Source organism: Ipomoea nil, unplaced genomic scaffold (assembly GCF_001879475.1).
Source record: "Ipomoea nil cultivar Tokyo-kokei standard unplaced genomic scaffold, Asagao_1.1 scaffold0302, whole genome shotgun sequence".
NCBI classification, from domain to species: Eukaryota; Viridiplantae; Streptophyta; class Magnoliopsida; order Solanales; family Convolvulaceae; genus Ipomoea; species Ipomoea nil.
The window spans coordinates 445,353-462,085 of record NW_017616730.1 but is presented as its reverse complement, the minus strand read 5'-3'; the positions used below and the strand labels follow the sequence as shown (position 1 = coordinate 462,085).

Here is a 16,733-nt window from a genome sequence, read left to right as displayed (position 1 = left end):
AAGTTCAAGATTTTAGTTAATATTTTAAAATCATGTAATTATATATGATACCGTTATCTTATTTATTTATTTTAATTTTTAAATTTATTAAAATATATAAAAATATGTTAAGGATATTATAGTGTGTATAAAATATAACCCTAAACCAAACATGATTATATTACATACTCTAATTTTAACTAAACACAGAAATCTAACATTCTAGTAATTTAACATTTCCAACAATCTAACATTTCCTAAGGTAATTTGACATTTCGTGAACCAAACGACACTTACCGTTTTAATCATAAGATCAACAATACTTAATATTGTCATCGTTTAATATAAACAAGTGGGGACAGAATTTCAGAAATTTTAATTCGCTAATCGTTTTCCTTAACCATATCCACTACGAGGTGATGGCGAACAAAGTCGCTGTCAATCATACCACGCTCATTTTGCATTTTTGCTGTTGAACCCAACACCAAACGAAAACAGTAAAAAGTCTTATGAATTTACAATCATTCGATGCGTTGCTCACCATTTATTGTTTAAATTTTTCTCAAATTAAAATACAGAAAACACATCCACGTGTAGGCAGCGCTGTCTAACGTTGAATTCATTGTGTTTCTCTTTTTTTTTTTTTTTTTCTTTTTATTTATTGCGTCTCGGACTCTCATACAACATTGTGATATTGCCCTCTCGATGCCTCTAGAGTTATGCTGTCCCATCATATATGGAAAGTGGATAAGAATTAATGTGTTAATTACTAGCAGTTTTGCATTCGATTTCGACCCCAAGTACAGGCCTATTTCAGTCGAAGATCTTGGAACGGTCTTATCTATTTTTGAAAGGAACAATTGGTTTGATTTATGTTCGGATATAAAATATTACTTTCATATTTTCGCAAGACAATTAATTTGTAATCGTGCATGATTTATGAGATATATCTTATTATGGAGTATTTTAAATCGAGTACTATAATTATTTTTTAGCAATATAATTACTTGAAAAAAACTTGTAATATGTTTGAAATATGTTATAGGCTATGTGTGGTAAAATATAGAGAGCTTAAAACAATAGCTAGCCGCTAGCTTTTAAGCTAGACTATTTTATAAGATATATATGTCAAATCTAGCCTATGTCATAATTTTATTACGCTCTTATTGCATTTTCCTTAGCTATAACTTTATCATTTTTAATTAGTTATGTTGGTTGGTCATTGACTGTGTAAGTCGTAACATCATATCAACAAGAACAACTTAGGGATATATTATCTTTTATAGTTCTGGCATTAACAACTATAAATGATAAGTCCATAGTTTTGAGAATGATTTACAAGTGATTATCTAAAAATTAAAATCAATGAAAGGTAATGAAGTAATTTTTTTAAAAAATAAAATGTTATCAGGTTATTGGTTGATGCTACATATGAGATTCTTTCCTTTTTGAAGCAACGAGTATTCCTAATTTCTTTAATGATTTGACTCAGATTTGTCCAAACATTTACCAATATGCATGCATGAAACTCGTACATTATATTACATCATGAGATTTTGTATGGCCTTAATAGATGCAACCTCACAGAGTTGCCATTTTTGGTGGCTAAAACAACGTTGTATCCTTAAAGATCGCTAACAGAAAAACATGCATGCAAGAAACAGCAAATTGAACCCACATAACCGTCGTATAAAAAGGCAAGAGAATGATTACTTGTATTCATCATCAGACGCCCATAATCGGATTCTTCATAGCCTAAAACAACCGTCGGATCGTCGTCACTCGTCAACCCTTTCCCGGAAGGCCACTCCCATGGCCATCAAGGTTGGAATTCTGTTGTTCCTCGTATGTTCCACCTTGATCCCAATCGGCCGTGGCCTTGCCGAGACTGTCGTTGACGTGACCAAGTTTGGGGCTAAACCCAATGGCAAAGTAGATTCCTCAATGGTATATATATATATATTGCGATGCCATTACTAATTAAATTAATACCTGGCCTGTTAGTTGCATTGAATATAATCATAATCATATATATAATGGTTGGATTTGTAATATATACAGGAAATGATAAGGGCATGGAATAAAGCTTGCAAGTCACCGGGGCCGTCGGCGAAGCTTCTAATTCCCCGAGGGAAGTTCAGGACAGGAGAAGTGATCTTCCAGGGACCCTGCACCGCTAATAAGCGCGTCACCGTTGAAATTCAGGGAACTCTTATAGCGGACACTGACCTCAGCGTCTACACTTCCGACTACTGGATCTCGTTCGAACATGTGGATAATGTGGTGGTCACCGGCGGCGGAACTATCAACGGCCGTGGCCAGGCTACCTGGAAATATGCCGCCGGCGACACAATTCAGAACGCCCCTCTTCTCCCTGTCGTAAGCTACCCGCCCGGCCTAGTCATTATAATTGAAGCATGTACTCCATCTCAACTAAAAGCCTAAGCTGATAGTTGAATTACACAGGCTATATACTCACAATTATTAATGTCTCACGTTAATAAACTTGACATCAACGTATGGACGTTTTTTGTGCAGTCTATGTTGTTCCAAAGCGTGCGGCATTCTGCCGTGCACCATCTCAACTTCGTGAACAGCATGGGATTCCACATGAAGGTGACGGACAGCTCGGGGATCAACGTTTCCCATCTTCACATAACCGCGCCAAAGAACAGCCCCAACACTGACGGCATACATATCAGCGAGACCACCCACATTAACATTACCGACTCCGTTATCAAGACCGGCGACGACTGCGTTTCCATAGGTGACGGAAACACCAACGTTATTGTCTCCAAGATCAAATGCGGCCCCGGACATGGCATCAGGTCAGCCACCGCAAATTGAAGCATGTGCTTCATCTCAACTAAAAGTCTTAATTAGATTGTACATTAATGGTTATATGCTCAACACTGCAGCATTCAATTCCTTTCCGATCCCCATTTTCTTTCATGAAATTAAATCAATAATGTTACGTTTTTTGCATGTATGCTGACAGTATTGGAAGCATCGGCAAACGGGCAGATGAGAAGTCCGTTAAAGGAGTGAGAGTGAGTGATTGCACGCTAACAGGCACAACAAACGGCGCAAGAATCAAAACTTACCGGGCATCACCCAAGCTCCAAGTGTCTAACATTATTTTTGAGAATTTAATCTTGAAGAATGTTAAAAGGCCAATTATCATCGATCAAGACTACAACTCCAAGAACAGAATACAGGTAATCATATAATTAATTCAGTTTTTAAGAATAACATACATTTGACGTTTTAATTTGTACATACGTTTGCAGCCATCGAACGTGAAGATCCGAGATGTTCATTTCAGGAACATAAGGGGAACCACTTCAAGTAAAAATGCAGTTACGCTGACATGCAGCAAATCCAATCCCTGTGAGGGCATTGAATTTGCCAACATTGACATTGCGCCGACTCCCAAAGTCCGCGGACTTCTTCCGGTTTCGTGCGTCAATGCCAAGCCAATCTTCAAGGGCAAAGTGAAGCCCGCTCGTTGCCGTTGTTAATCGCACGTACATGTAATCCGGCCGGCTCCAGCCAGAACATACGTACGAGGAAACCAAACATGAACACTACGTATCGATCATCGATCAGCAACGTGCGTGCAATATAATGCTCGATCATATCCGATCCTTAACATAACCATAATGCTTCAATTCCGGCCTTGAAATTAAAGTTAGAATGTATTCTCCGTGTTAATAAATTAAATTTCCTTCAATTCATCATTCATATTTGGCAGGATTAATTATTTGCACTTATGTTTTGTAGGGGTGTGTAAACTGTAATTAGCTAAGTAATGGACCATTTGTAGGGGCTTGTAATTAATTAGCTAAGTAATTGACCATCTATAACTGAACCACAGCAAATTTTCAATTTTCAATTTTTGGTTCGGTATATGTTATGTAGTTCGTTCTAAACAAAAATTGTCATAGATCATTCCAATTTTTGAATTCATTATCAATTTTCTTTTTATTATTACTTTTGATATGTTAGTCGTTTTTTACTTTATATATTCACACCATTCATCATTGATTACTTTGATGTTTTGCATTTATATGATATCTATGTTAATTAATACTTGATCTGTAAATCAGATTTATTATATTTTATTATAAAATTAAGATATGATATGATTTAATATATCGTGACATATTAGGCCAAGTATAAAGTGTGTGTGAGTCTTCAAATACTTTGTACTCTTTATTATCATTTCATATATAAAGAAATAACATGATTAATAAAGTGCAGGCTTTAATTGACTAGGCATACATATTTGTTAGTCTAAGTTGAGAGTTCCATAAACATTTTAAAGTTACAAGATAACTAATTATTAAGTATAATTCACATGCAATGTATACACAAAAGTTTTAAATTCACAACTACCTAGTTGATAAAAAAAAAAAAAAATACCCATACACGTGTAGCAACCAAGTGAATATTACGAGTTGAGTCATCACTTAATAGATGATGAGTCAATAATTCTTCTTAATTTGTTGGCATTTAACTTGGTTATTATGTTCAGCATAAAATTTGGATTACCTTGAAAAGGAAAAGACGGTTACATCATAGGAACGCACTAAGTATTATTTGACATGCCAGATGATGGTGGGTGTATTGTGTGATGGTTGGAAATGGTTAAAAAGTTTGCATTGCATAGTGGTTACCTTGAAAAGGAAAAGACAGTTACATCATAGGAACACACTAAGGGGGCATTTGGTTCACAGAATGTTAGATTACCTTAAGGAATGTTAGATTCTTATGTTTGATTTAAAACTAAGATATGTAAATAAGACAACGATAATAAGATAAATAATACAAAGCCCAACATTAGTAATAAGACAAAGGAATGTGAGATTACCTAAGAAATTGGAAAGTATATCATATTCCCTTCCAATATCTAAAAACTTAATGCGGAGGTTATCTGACATTCCCTTGGAAAGTTATATAACCTGAACCAAACATGGGAATCTTACATTACCAAGCAAATATAACATTGGTTATCTTATATGACCTGAACCAAACGCTCCCTAAGTATTCTTTGGCAGGGTCGCTTCGTGCCATTAAACAACAAAGTCATTGGTGATGTTTGGGATGAACTCTTTGTGCACTGCACAAAAATGTATAATTGGATATGACTCATATGAGAAGTGGATTCATGTAATCTAAGATATACTGATATAGTATGAAATCAAGAAAAACGAGAAAAGAAATGCCCTTATTTGGATGCTGTCAGCGGGCCGGGTACAGATAATTTGTAATCCACCTATACACGAACCAAATGGGCAACAAATTACAAAAATATCTTTACCATGCGGCTTTTATCTGGCCCGGGCGACATTTGGATACTTATTTCATTTCCGTCTCTCTCCTCTCTCTCTAGATTATCTCCATTCAATCTCTCCCTCGCTCTCCACTAACTCTTCACTCTGCTTATCCTCGTTTCTTGAGTGGCTTCACGCCCTAATTTTTCTGTTCTGCAATCTTTTTCTCCCAACAAAACAAACGCGTTTCTCCTCCCGAATGCGAATCTTTTGATTCCGATAATCTCAATTCTCCGGCTGTCTCACTCCCTCCACTGCCTCTTCTCCGCACAGAGCTTTTACGTATATGTATGTCCTGTAATTGTGTAGCTCCGCTTTGTTCGAATTCCGCGGAGTTGTTTGTTGTTGTATCTGCTCTGGAGCTCCGTTCGATGATTACTCTGAGTACCGATGCTTCGATGTAGGTATGACGTCTGCTTCTTCAATGTCAGGTGAGTGTTGATTTTCAGCTGTTGTTTTGCGGAATCGGAATTTCGTAGGTTTTGATTTTCAGCTGATGTTTTTGTTGAATTTTGGCAGTTTCTGTGGAATGTGTTAATATCTGTAAGTTCTGGAATAGCGTTGTGAGTGGAAGGTTGAACTGTAATGTGCTGCCTTGTGCGTCGAAGGCTCCGAGGGCATTGACTGGATTACTTGCCAGTACCGCCCATCCTCCTCAGTTCTGCGCTGGTTCGTATGGAAGAGCTGGAAGACGAAGTAGCGTTAGATGTGTAAGTTTCTAGTTCGTGGCTAATTCACCAAATTGAATGTGGATTTTTTTTTCTGGTAGAGTATATCTCTGTTCTTTCGTGACTTACTTAGTGTGAAAGCATGCTGATTAGTTGATACGTTTATGGTGTGGTATGGTGTGCCTTTGGCATTGAGGCTGTATTTGTTTAGGATGATTTAAATTTTTAAGCTTGTTATGAATTATCTAAGGATTTGGTACGGTCCTTTCTTATGCAAGTGAAAATTCTTCATATACACTAGGCATTACATTCATGCAACCATAGATGTATTTTGCTTGGTAAGTTTGGAGGGCTTCCTGCAATTGATAAGTGCGAAAAAAAGGTTGATGTTTTGCAAATATGATTGCTTGCTATACTTGTTCTGTAATTGATGCTAATCTTATCAAACTTTGTTTAAATTACTCTTTATTGAATAATCAAGTGTTTATGCTGCTAGTCTTTGACTTTTTGAAGAGTTAATCTTAATTGTCCATGGAAGTTTTGAATTATTTGTTTAATTGTTAGGAGGGGATATATGACTAATGGACTATAAAGTTTGATGTTTCAATATTTTACTTGTGCCAGAGATGTAATGCCCATGATATAGGAGGGTGGAGTCCTGGTGAAGATTCTGAAATTGTTCATCCACACACACTTCTAAGCTCAAGGTTGATTCATTCAGCTAGTTGCAAATGGAAATTGCGTTGCTCTTCATCTTTTTCCCCAAAACCTTATGAGGAAATATCTCCTGAAAGCTTGTGGGAGGTATGTGATGCTAGTGTTAACGTCCTATAGTTTAAATTGTTGTCAGGTCACAAACTCTGGAGTAGAGTGATGTATTGATTGAACTGTATAAATACACTGAACACCCTAGGTTAATTATGCCTTCTGTCTTTGGTGTGCTGATCTGGAACTTTTTCTGAATTAGCATATTTTAGAAGTTATGGTGCAGCAAGTGCCTGAAAGTTGGGTCGGGTAACTAATACCTTAAACTTATTTTCTCAGGATCTTCAACCTACTATCTCATATCTTTCACCTAAGGAGTTGGAATTGGTCCAAAATGCCTTGAATGTAAGTTTTTCTGGCCCACATGCATTTCTATGTTCTTAGTTATTTTACGATCTTCTCTTAGCTCACTTCCATCCACTTGTGCTAATTATGTTTCTTGCCTTTCCTCAATGTGGGTTCCGGCACATTCCTTTCTCTATGTTTTCCTTGCAACTGGAGTGATGCTTCACAACTTTAGATTGAATATTACTGCCTGTTACTTTACAGTTAGCTTTTGAGGCACATGATGGTCAAAAGCGTCGCAGTGGAGAGCCCTTCATCATACACCCAGTTGCAGTAGCTCAAATTCTTGGAGAACTTGTAAGTTATACATATTCTAGGAGCACCCTTTTCAGAGGAGATTTTAACTGATTTTGAATGCCTTTCATAGGAACTAGACTGGGAATCAATTGCTGCTGGGCTCTTGCATGATACGGTAGAAGATACAAATGTTGTTACTTTTGAAAGAATAGAGCAGGAATTTGGTGTTACTGTTCGCCACATTGTAGAAGGGGAAACCAAGGTATATCACTCTGTTTGGTGTGTTATTAATTTAAATTTTTTTGAGTATGTTATATCACTATGTTTGGTGATGTAAGGTATCCAAACTTGGAAAGATCAAGTATAAGGATGAAAACCATTCTGCTCAAGATGTCAAAGCTGATGACCTTCGGCAGATGTTTCTGTCAATGACTGAGGAGGTAATGTGATGAAACCATTTGTATCTGGATTCATGCATGCTCAATTGTTATTGGTGACTAAAAATTGCAACTTTCAGGTCCGTGTTATAATTGTCAAATTGGCTGATAGATTACACAACATGCGTACTCTTTCACATATGCCTCCCCATAAGCAGGTGTGGTTTAAGTTTGGTTTTCTTTTGGTTTCTTTTGACTTCTGATTTATAATGTGTGTTATCTTTTGCATGCAGTCCAGCATTGCTAAAGAGACACTGCAGGTTTTTGCTCCTCTGGCAAAATTGCTTGGGATGTACCAAATTAAGGTGCCTCTTGTCACACAACTACATAATTTTGCTATTTCACTATGACATGCTTAATAATCTTATATTTTTCACTAAATTTCTACAGTTGTTTATTTCCCTTAAATGTCGATAAAGATTTCAATCATAATATTGTCACACGTGAATAATCGTTGACTTTTAAGATCATTTATGACCCATTTAATTACATTCTTTTTTAGTGGAGGTTGACCTTGCATCGCAATTCAGAGCCTTTTCCTTGGTTTGACTTTTACATGTAGTTATCTCTCTTTGCTAAATGAATTTGTTACTTGCTATTTGTGCTACTAGGGCATTTTTTTTTCTTTTTTTCTTTTTTTTTCTTTTTTTCCTTTCCCCAGTCCCACCAGTGATTATTGAGTTACTTAATGGCTCCAAACAATGATTTTAATTCATTTTGGCTTGAGTTGTGGTTCTTGTTGGAAATCATTGATAGGCATTTCATAACTAATCTCTTCTACTCTATTTTGTAGATTTAAATGCCTAATTAAGTTTATTTATTGCAGTCTGAACTTGAAAATCTAGCATTCATGTACACAAATGCCCAAGATTATGCCAAGGTCCAGAGGAGAATTTCAGAACTCTATAAAGAGCATGAAAAAGAACTCTTAGAGGTAAAGCTCCTTACCCTACTGGATTGGAACGATGATGTGGCAGTTAGTTATCAGACATCACTCTGTTGTTTCGCATCGCATCAATGAATTGCTGCAGTGGGAAACTCTGGCACATCTTCTGAATTTTGCATTGCCTTCTTTTGTTTCTTGACATTCATGGCACCTTTTCATTATATTGTTTTAGGCAAAAAGAATATTGACAAAGAAAATTGAGGATGATCAATTCCTTGATCTCATGTTAGTGAACGCTGAGGTCCGATCAGTATGCAAAGAGCCTTACAGGTGATCCTGGGTCCCTACCTTCCTATTTCTTTTATCTGCATCTGTTCTTTTTCTCTTATTTTCTTCTTTAATGGATTACTTAAAGCCAATAGTCCAATACCCCCAGTGGCACTAGGGTAAATCTTTTATTTTTCTATGGACACTATTGGAAAGAAGGGATGGGTAAGTGAATGTTTTAGTCTGATCAGTTTTCTCGAGCTTTCCACTTCTCCATCATAAAGCGTACTGTTTCTTTTGAAACGAGAAAAGATCCACTGGATCAGCTGCTTTGATCCTAGGAATATCGTAGTGCTTGTGGTTGTGGAGAACATCAAGAGATTCTGGAAATCTTATATGCTCTCACGTTGACCATCAATGTTTAACCAAAAAAAAAAAATTCTATTGACTTCATATTGTTATTTGCATGCAGCATCTACAGATCTGTTCTCAAATCTAAGAGTTCAATTAATGAAGTCAACCAGATTGCACAGGTTTTTTCTTGATATTGGGACTACGAGTAGTTGATTGAAGAAATTGCATCGTGTTTAATTGTTTCTCAGACTTCTGTCTTTTTGGATTATCAGATTCGTGTTGTTATAAAACCAAAACCTTGTGCTGGAGTAGGGCCACTTTGCAATGCACAACAGGTATTACCCATAGAAAAATGCTACCTTGGGTTTGAGTTGAGCCCTCTGTTTGATTTTGGCACTGCTCTTTATCCGAGAATATAAAGAAGTATATGTTCAGGAAATAGGATAAAAGTGTGGATAGCACTGTTCTTTTGTTTTGACATTTCCTGGTTGCTTATTTTTACCTTATATGCTTTAGGAGTTCTCTTAATGAACAGAAAAGCAGTTTTTAGTCTTTTAGATACTAGGTTTCTCATAAAGTTGTTTTCTCTAGATATGCTACCATGTACTTGGACTTGTGCATGGAATCTGGACACCTATACCTCGAGCTGTACGTAGTCGCGTGACCTTCTCCACCCTCTTGTTTTCCCCCTTTGATTTATCAAAGATTTTTTTATGTTTATATTAGTATAATATTTATTACCTTTCCTTTAACAGGTGAAAGACTACATTGCTACCCCGAAGCCTAATGGCTATCAGAGCCTGCATACAACAGTGATTCCATTTCTTTATGAAAGCATGTTGCGGTTGGAGGTTCAGGTAGTCTTGGGTCTATAAAGGAGTTTTGTTCCTTTATGCACCCTTAACCACATCACTAGTGTTCATTGGATTGTCATTTTAGCTTAAGTTATTCTTTCTTTATGTATTGATTTTAACTTTTTCAGATAAGAACTGAAGAGATGGACCTAATAGCAGAGAGGGGCATTGCTGCACATTATAGTGGGAAAGGTCTTAATGGTGTAATTGGACATGCTATTCATAACGGTTCTTCCCGTGGCCATGGGAAGACAGTCTGTCTCAATAATGCCAATGTTGCTCTTAGGGTACTGTATTACTTGTCTTTGTAAAACTCTAATCTTATTATCTAATTTCTTTTCTTCTTTAGAGCATTGGTTTGGAATCTGTGCCCTTTAAACATTGTTAATAATATTTCATAGTTCTTTTAATCAGATTGGCTGGCTGAATGCAATTAGAGAGTGGCAAGAGGAGTTTGTTGGGAATATGACCTCTAGGGAATTTGTAGACACTGTTACAAGAGATCTTCTAGGCAGTCGTGTCTTTGTCTTTACACCCAGGGGAGAGGTAAAGATTCTATATATTTTTAAAATAGGTATAATTTTGTATGTTGTTTTCTTTTAATGGAATAATAAATACTCTCTTTACAGATTAAAAATCTTCCTAGGGGGGCTACTGTAATTGATTATGCATATATGATACACACTGAAATTGGCAACAAAATGGTGGCTGCAAAGGTTTGATCATTTCTACCGATTTGTAAGTATCATTGTGAGTCAAAATGTCATTTGGGTGATTCACTATCTGTAGGTGAATGGTAATATTGTCTCTCCGGTGCATGTGCTGGCCAATGCTGAAGTTGTGGAGATCATTACCTACAGTGTTAGTTGCTTAGTATTTCATCTCTTATTCTCACACCAGCTTCTCCCTTTCACTCCAAAAAAAAGAGAAAAAAAAGAAACTCCAAAAGAGAGATAAAGTAGAATTTTACTAGTGTAAATATGCATCTGGTAACTAATAAAATTTCCAAATCCCCTCCTTTGTCAGGGCCTCTCCAACAAATCTGCTTTTCAAAGACATAAACAGTGGTTGCAGCATGCAAAAACACGTAGTGCCAGGCACAAGATTATGAAAGTAATATTTTTTTTTTCTCCCATCCCTCCAGATTTGAGAATTGAGAATTTATTTCATTTTGCATCTAATAAATAATACCTCATACTTATCTAGCCCAATGTTCTCTTCATCTTCAGTTTTTAAGAGAGCAAGCTGCTCTATCAGCAACTGAAATAACTGCAGAATCAGTAAACGAATTTGCTGCTGAATCTGGTGATGATAGTGAAACAGAAAAAGTATTTGATTCTTCTAAGGGTACTAAACACACTTGGGAGAAAATTCTAAAGAATGTTGTGAAAATGTCATCTGCGACGATGAGTGAAGAAGATATGTTTCATTTTAATAGTAGTAGCATCCAGATCCCCAAGGTGAATGGTAAACACAGTAAGCATCTGCAGCACGTGAGTTTGAAGGCCGAAGGAGAGACTTTATCACAGGGTAATGGCGTTGGCAGGACAATTTGTGCTAACATTCCTATGTACCGTGAAGTGTTTCCTGGATTGGAGAACTGGCTCGCCAACAAGGTTTCATCTTGGAACAACCTTGAAGGGCATTCTGTACAGTGGTTGTGTGTAGTCTGCCTAGACCGAAGAGGTTATAGTTTAAGCTATCTTTCCATTTATTGCATATTTCAGATACTATATTGGCATATTGACTCATTTTCTGCAGTGACTGTCATAACTGTTGAAATAATTTATTGGTTTTTCAAGTGCTTCATTAAGAATGTTTGAATAACCAGAACTTTGAGGGTTTCTTCCTTTTAAAATGTTAAATGTATATACTGGGAAACAATAATGGCAATCCACTTGCATGAATGCATATATTGTTTATAATGGTTCATCCGATGGTGACTAATATTTTTTGTACAATGTGATTCATAGGCATGATGGCTGATGTGACAACAACATTGGCAGCTGTAAGCGTCACAATATGTTCGTGTGTGGTGAGTCTATATATATGAAGTATTATTGTGTTAATTTTGTCCCATAAGGGTCTCCAATTCCTTCCCCTCAATGTAGCACTATTGTTTTACACATTCATTGATTGAATCATCTCCAGCCTACATTCTCATCTGGACTAGGCTCTCCAACGATTGCGGCATGAGTACTCTTTTTTTTTTGTTTAATCATTTGTTGAGAATGATCATGGCTAAACTACTTGTTCCAGGCGGAGATTGACAGGGGGAAAGGAATGGCCGTGATGCTATTTCATGTTGAAGCAAGCTTGGATAATTTGGTATGGTATTCAAAATGCATCTGTATGACTGTTCACTTTTAGCAGAAAATGTAACAAGGAACATACATTTTCCTACAGGTGACTGCATGTTCCAAAGTGGATCTTATCCTCGGTGTTTTGGGTTGGTCCACGGGTTGCAGCTTGCCAGAATCAGTGGCGAACAATCATTTTCTAGAATGTTAGTGTACATCCCATGGTGGCGAACAATCATTTTCTAGAATGTTAGTGTACATCCCGTGGTGGCTGCAGGGTGCAAAGTTTTGACCGCAAAATTGTTCATCTTTTGTTCATTTCTGGATTAGTTAGCTTTTAGTTCTCATGAAATTTTCTAACATTTGACAATTAAACCAACAGCCAACCCGGGCTAATCTGGAGTAAGGCTACTGTATATAAACAAAAAATATTGGTGATGAGGTATACTTGTAAAGGCCATTTTGCAAGGGACAAATAAAAAATAACAGAGTTTGAGACAGCTTACTGTAATTCATCTCTGTAAAAGTGTTGGTGAAAGGTTAATTTACTTTCCTACACTTGGATTTTTCATCGACCTACCAAGGAGTGTTGTGGGAGTGGGACCATAATTTTGTTGTTGAGTCATTTTATCCAATCAAATCTTTGACTTTGTAGTTGTCAAGCTATTCGTGTACATTTAGGTCTTAAAGTGAGTTGATAAATGCAAGTTAGTTCAGCATGTATCTAATGTAATAAGAATATATTTGCTTCCAGTATTGCATATTAAAAATCGAGTTTATACCAGTTGAGGTCCTTGATTATTTACTTCATTAGGTCTTCTGTTAAAATTTACTAAATTAAATATCTTGAATAATTAAAATACCAGTTCAGGTCCCTCAATTATTACCATTTACTTGATTATTAGGTCATTTGTTTAAAATTTTACTAAATCAATTCTCTTGTAATCAAATGTTACTTAAATAGGTCATTTGTTTACCATTTTTGTTTGTGAAGCGTCAAACATAGGGGTAATCTTTTTCTGTTCTCAGTTGTAATTGAAGTAAGAGTGCTAGCAACACATGCTACCATGAAAAATACATTATTTTGTATAATTGTTATGTTTGCTTGCAATCATTATTGTATGGACCATGGTTCACATAGCTGTATAGATCATACTATCAAATAATATACATTCAGTATACAACTAATGTACTTTTAGTATATTAAAAATGTACATTGTATTTAGGAAAAATATATTATTTTGTATAATGTAAATTCAATACACAAATAATATACTTTTAATTATGGTCCACATAGCCAGGCGAGACGGGTTGCGCGACGAGTTGTTTGATTTAAGGACTGGTAAATTGGTCACATCTTTATATTAATAATATTTACCATCTTATATTAAATTGGTTGTGTGTACACATATATCTTTATTTGCTCTCTTGATGAGGTTTACATGCTTCCTTTCAATATATATATATAGAGTTAATTCCAGCAATGGTCCTCCGACTATAGTGATTTTCTAAAATTAGTCCCCGACTTTTAATTTGGACACTTTAGGTTCCTTGACTTTCAATTTCTTTCCAATTGAGGTTCTTTCGTTAGAATACGGTTCATTAGACTTTAAAATGAAGGGGTAAACTCGTCCTTTCACCTGCCTATGTATTATTCTTCGTATTTCTCCTTTCGTATTTCGCTGTTATACCTTGTAAACATCTCAATAATAGAGGAACGCACACACGAGTAGTCAGCAAATGGGGAACGACGAGGAACATTTTAGGGTTTCGACTAAGATTATCTTCATATATATCGCATATACAATGAAGAAATACTAAGAATAATACATAGGCAGGTGAAATGATGAGTTTACCCCTTCATTTAAACTTCAATTAACCGTATTTTGATGAAAGGACTTCAATTTGAAAGAAATTGAAAGTCAAGGGACCTAAAGTGTCCAAATTAAAAGTCAAGGACTAATTTTGGAAAATCAATATAGTCGAAGGATCATTGCTGGAATTATCTACATATATATATATATATATATATATATATATATATATATATATATATATATATATAACTGTAACACGCATATGGCATTTAATACCAGAACAGTACAACCCTTTTTGTTGTTATTATTTTTATTTTTATTTTTTTTATTTTTTTTGGGCATGAAAACAGCGAATCTGAAAGCAATCTTCCTTTGATCAATGTACAAGAATGCTCTTTTTGTTGTTATTAAGTTTGAACTTCATCATTACTTTTGTCATGAAAATTAGTGAATTAGGCAAATTGCATGTGATATATGATTCAACGAGTATATAGGCTCTCAAATATTTAAAAGAGTTAAGTTATCAAATTTTTTAAAATTACTTATAATACCATAAAAAAATCTTGATTTCTGTAATTATTTGAATCATAATAAATATTCAAGGTAATACCATGAATATTAAAGAATATCAAAATTTTGCTCAATTAAATAAAATAGAATCTGGGTCCGTGTTCCTTATCTTGCTTGTCTGTTCTTCACAACATGAGAAGAATACCAATTTAAGAAGAGTTTGTTTGGCATTAAAGGCCAAAAACAGAGCATTGAAAGGGGTTTTTAAAATTTTTGTATTTTAAATATTTTGTTTGGGTTTGTTAATTGCAATTCTCAGTTTTGGGTACTTCATGATATCCTTGCTGCCATGCCAAACTGGTGAATTGAAGCAGACCCCAACCATCCAACCGTCCATTATATTGCATGAAATCTCCATCGTTGACCGGAACAGTCCCGCCCACACACGCCGACCAAATGATGAGCAGCGAGTTACATACAATGTGCAAGACATCTTCATTATATATTTTCTTCTGGAAAACCAAAACTTGTTTCAATCATCGCCATGGAAATGTCTTCAACAAAGCTCTTTCTTTGTTATTGTCTTTTCTTGATTCTCTTCTTCAACCCCAACCCCGCTCGCTCTCACAACTTCAGCTTCCATTTCCCATCTTTCAATCTCACTAACCACCTCACTCTTCTTGGAGACTCATACCTCGAAAATGGTGCTCTATTCCTCAGCAGATGGTCACAAGTCCCATCTTCAAGATCTGGCTCCGCCTTGTACAAGAACCCAATTCGTTTCTTTCACAAAGACGCCAATGTTGCCGCTTCTTTCTCCACAAGATTCACTTTTATGATTGAGAGCGTGAATCCGCCGTCATCTGGGGCTGGATTCTGCTTCTTCCTCTCCCCTTATAGCCACAGTTTGGAGAGCCCAGGAGGGTTCTTGGGCCTGATGGACTCATCGTCCCAGACGTCGACCAAGAACAGGTTTGTTGCGGTTGAGTTCGATACGGTGCAAGATTTGCAATTTGATGACCCAGATGACAACCATGTGGGATTGGATATAGACACCATTGTCTCTGTCAAGACCACTCCCACTGCAATGCTGGGTGATATCAATCTTAAGAGTGGCTTCACAATAACTGCTTGGATTGATTACCAGAGCTGCAAGAAGAAACTGGAGGTTTTCTTGAATTACGACACTCCCAAGCCTAGAACCCCTGTAATGGTGGTTGATATAGACCTCTCTGGTTACCTCCACGAGTTCATGTTTGTTGGCTTCTCGGCTTCTACGGAGGAAAGCACCGAGCTCCATGTAATTGAGAATTGGAGTTTCCACACTTTTGGAGACTTTTAGGATTGTTTACTTCGTTTCTTTATTTTTCCATTTTCAGTTTTCCAATTCAGTTTTCTTTTCTATTTTTGTGGTTTTCAATTTCTCCATTCTTCTCCTTTTCCATTTATCTAATTTTCTTTTTTATTAAATACAATCATCTCATATAACATTTGTATATTTTTACAACAAAAATAATAACAACAACAACAACAACAATAATAGTAATAATAATAATAATAATAATAATAATAATAATAATAAACCAGTGTGCATAAGGTGGAGGAAAACAAATAAAAAAAAGATAATAATAATAATAATAATAATAATAATAATAATAATAATAAGGGATAATATGGGGAAGGGAAATTGGAGGAAAAGGGGGGAATACGTATGGGAAGGGAAAGGGAATGTAAAGCAGCAGAACGCGCAAGTTGCCAGCATGATACCATCATGCGACCTCAAAGCCACACTGTTCACGCGTGTCATGGCCATTTCTCCATTTGGAGAAGTTGGTTTTTAATTTCTCGAAATCATTAAAAAATATGGAGAATAGAGATAGAATAAGAATTTGAAAGAACCATTTTAATAAACAAGTTTTTTATTTTTCATTTTTCTACTCCTTTAATTTTTTTATTTTTCATGAAAATTCTCAATTTC

The 16,733-nt window shown here is 35.9% G+C and overlaps 3 protein-coding genes across 4 annotated transcripts; all 3 read left to right on the top strand.

Moving 5' to 3' along the window:
• The first annotated feature begins 1,718 nt into the window (after window positions 1-1,718).
• On the top strand, window positions 1,719-3,943 carry LOC109160131 (exopolygalacturonase clone GBGE184-like). The gene is made up of 5 exons (XM_019308313.1): window positions 1,719-1,926; window positions 2,041-2,358; window positions 2,518-2,807; window positions 2,978-3,197; window positions 3,270-3,943. The coding sequence occupies exons 1-5, from the start codon at window positions 1,792-1,794 to the stop codon at window positions 3,498-3,500; spliced, it is 1,194 nt and encodes a 397-aa protein (XP_019163858.1). The 5' UTR covers window positions 1,719-1,791; the 3' UTR covers window positions 3,501-3,943.
• Window positions 3,944-5,337: 1,394 nt separating this feature from the next.
• Window positions 5,338-12,939, top strand: LOC109160112 (putative GTP diphosphokinase RSH1, chloroplastic). Of its 2 annotated transcripts, XM_019308287.1 has the most exons (25): window positions 5,338-5,746; window positions 5,835-6,025; window positions 6,608-6,787; window positions 7,028-7,093; window positions 7,298-7,390; window positions 7,461-7,592; window positions 7,669-7,770; window positions 7,848-7,925; window positions 8,001-8,072; window positions 8,594-8,701; window positions 8,886-8,983; window positions 9,393-9,453; window positions 9,547-9,609; window positions 9,866-9,922; window positions 10,030-10,131; window positions 10,257-10,415; window positions 10,543-10,674; window positions 10,758-10,844; window positions 10,918-10,989; window positions 11,155-11,241; window positions 11,358-11,814; window positions 12,102-12,163; window positions 12,388-12,456; window positions 12,535-12,644; window positions 12,688-12,939. In XM_019308287.1, exons 1-24 carry the CDS (start codon window positions 5,722-5,724, stop codon window positions 12,637-12,639), a joined length of 2,658 nt encoding a protein of 885 aa, XP_019163832.1. In that variant the 5' UTR covers window positions 5,338-5,721; the 3' UTR covers window positions 12,640-12,644; window positions 12,688-12,939. The 2 variants fall into 2 exon arrangements, with proteins under 2 accessions (XP_019163832.1, XP_019163825.1); XM_019308280.1 differs by having other exon boundaries at window positions 5,378-5,746; window positions 12,535-12,939.
• A 2,360-nt stretch (window positions 12,940-15,299) lies between these two features.
• Window positions 15,300-16,097, top strand: LOC109158640 (probable L-type lectin-domain containing receptor kinase S.7). Its single transcript, XM_019306533.1, has one exon. It carries the CDS (start codon window positions 15,300-15,302, stop codon window positions 16,095-16,097), a length of 798 nt encoding a protein of 265 aa, XP_019162078.1.
• Window positions 16,098-16,733: the final 636 nt, after the last annotated feature.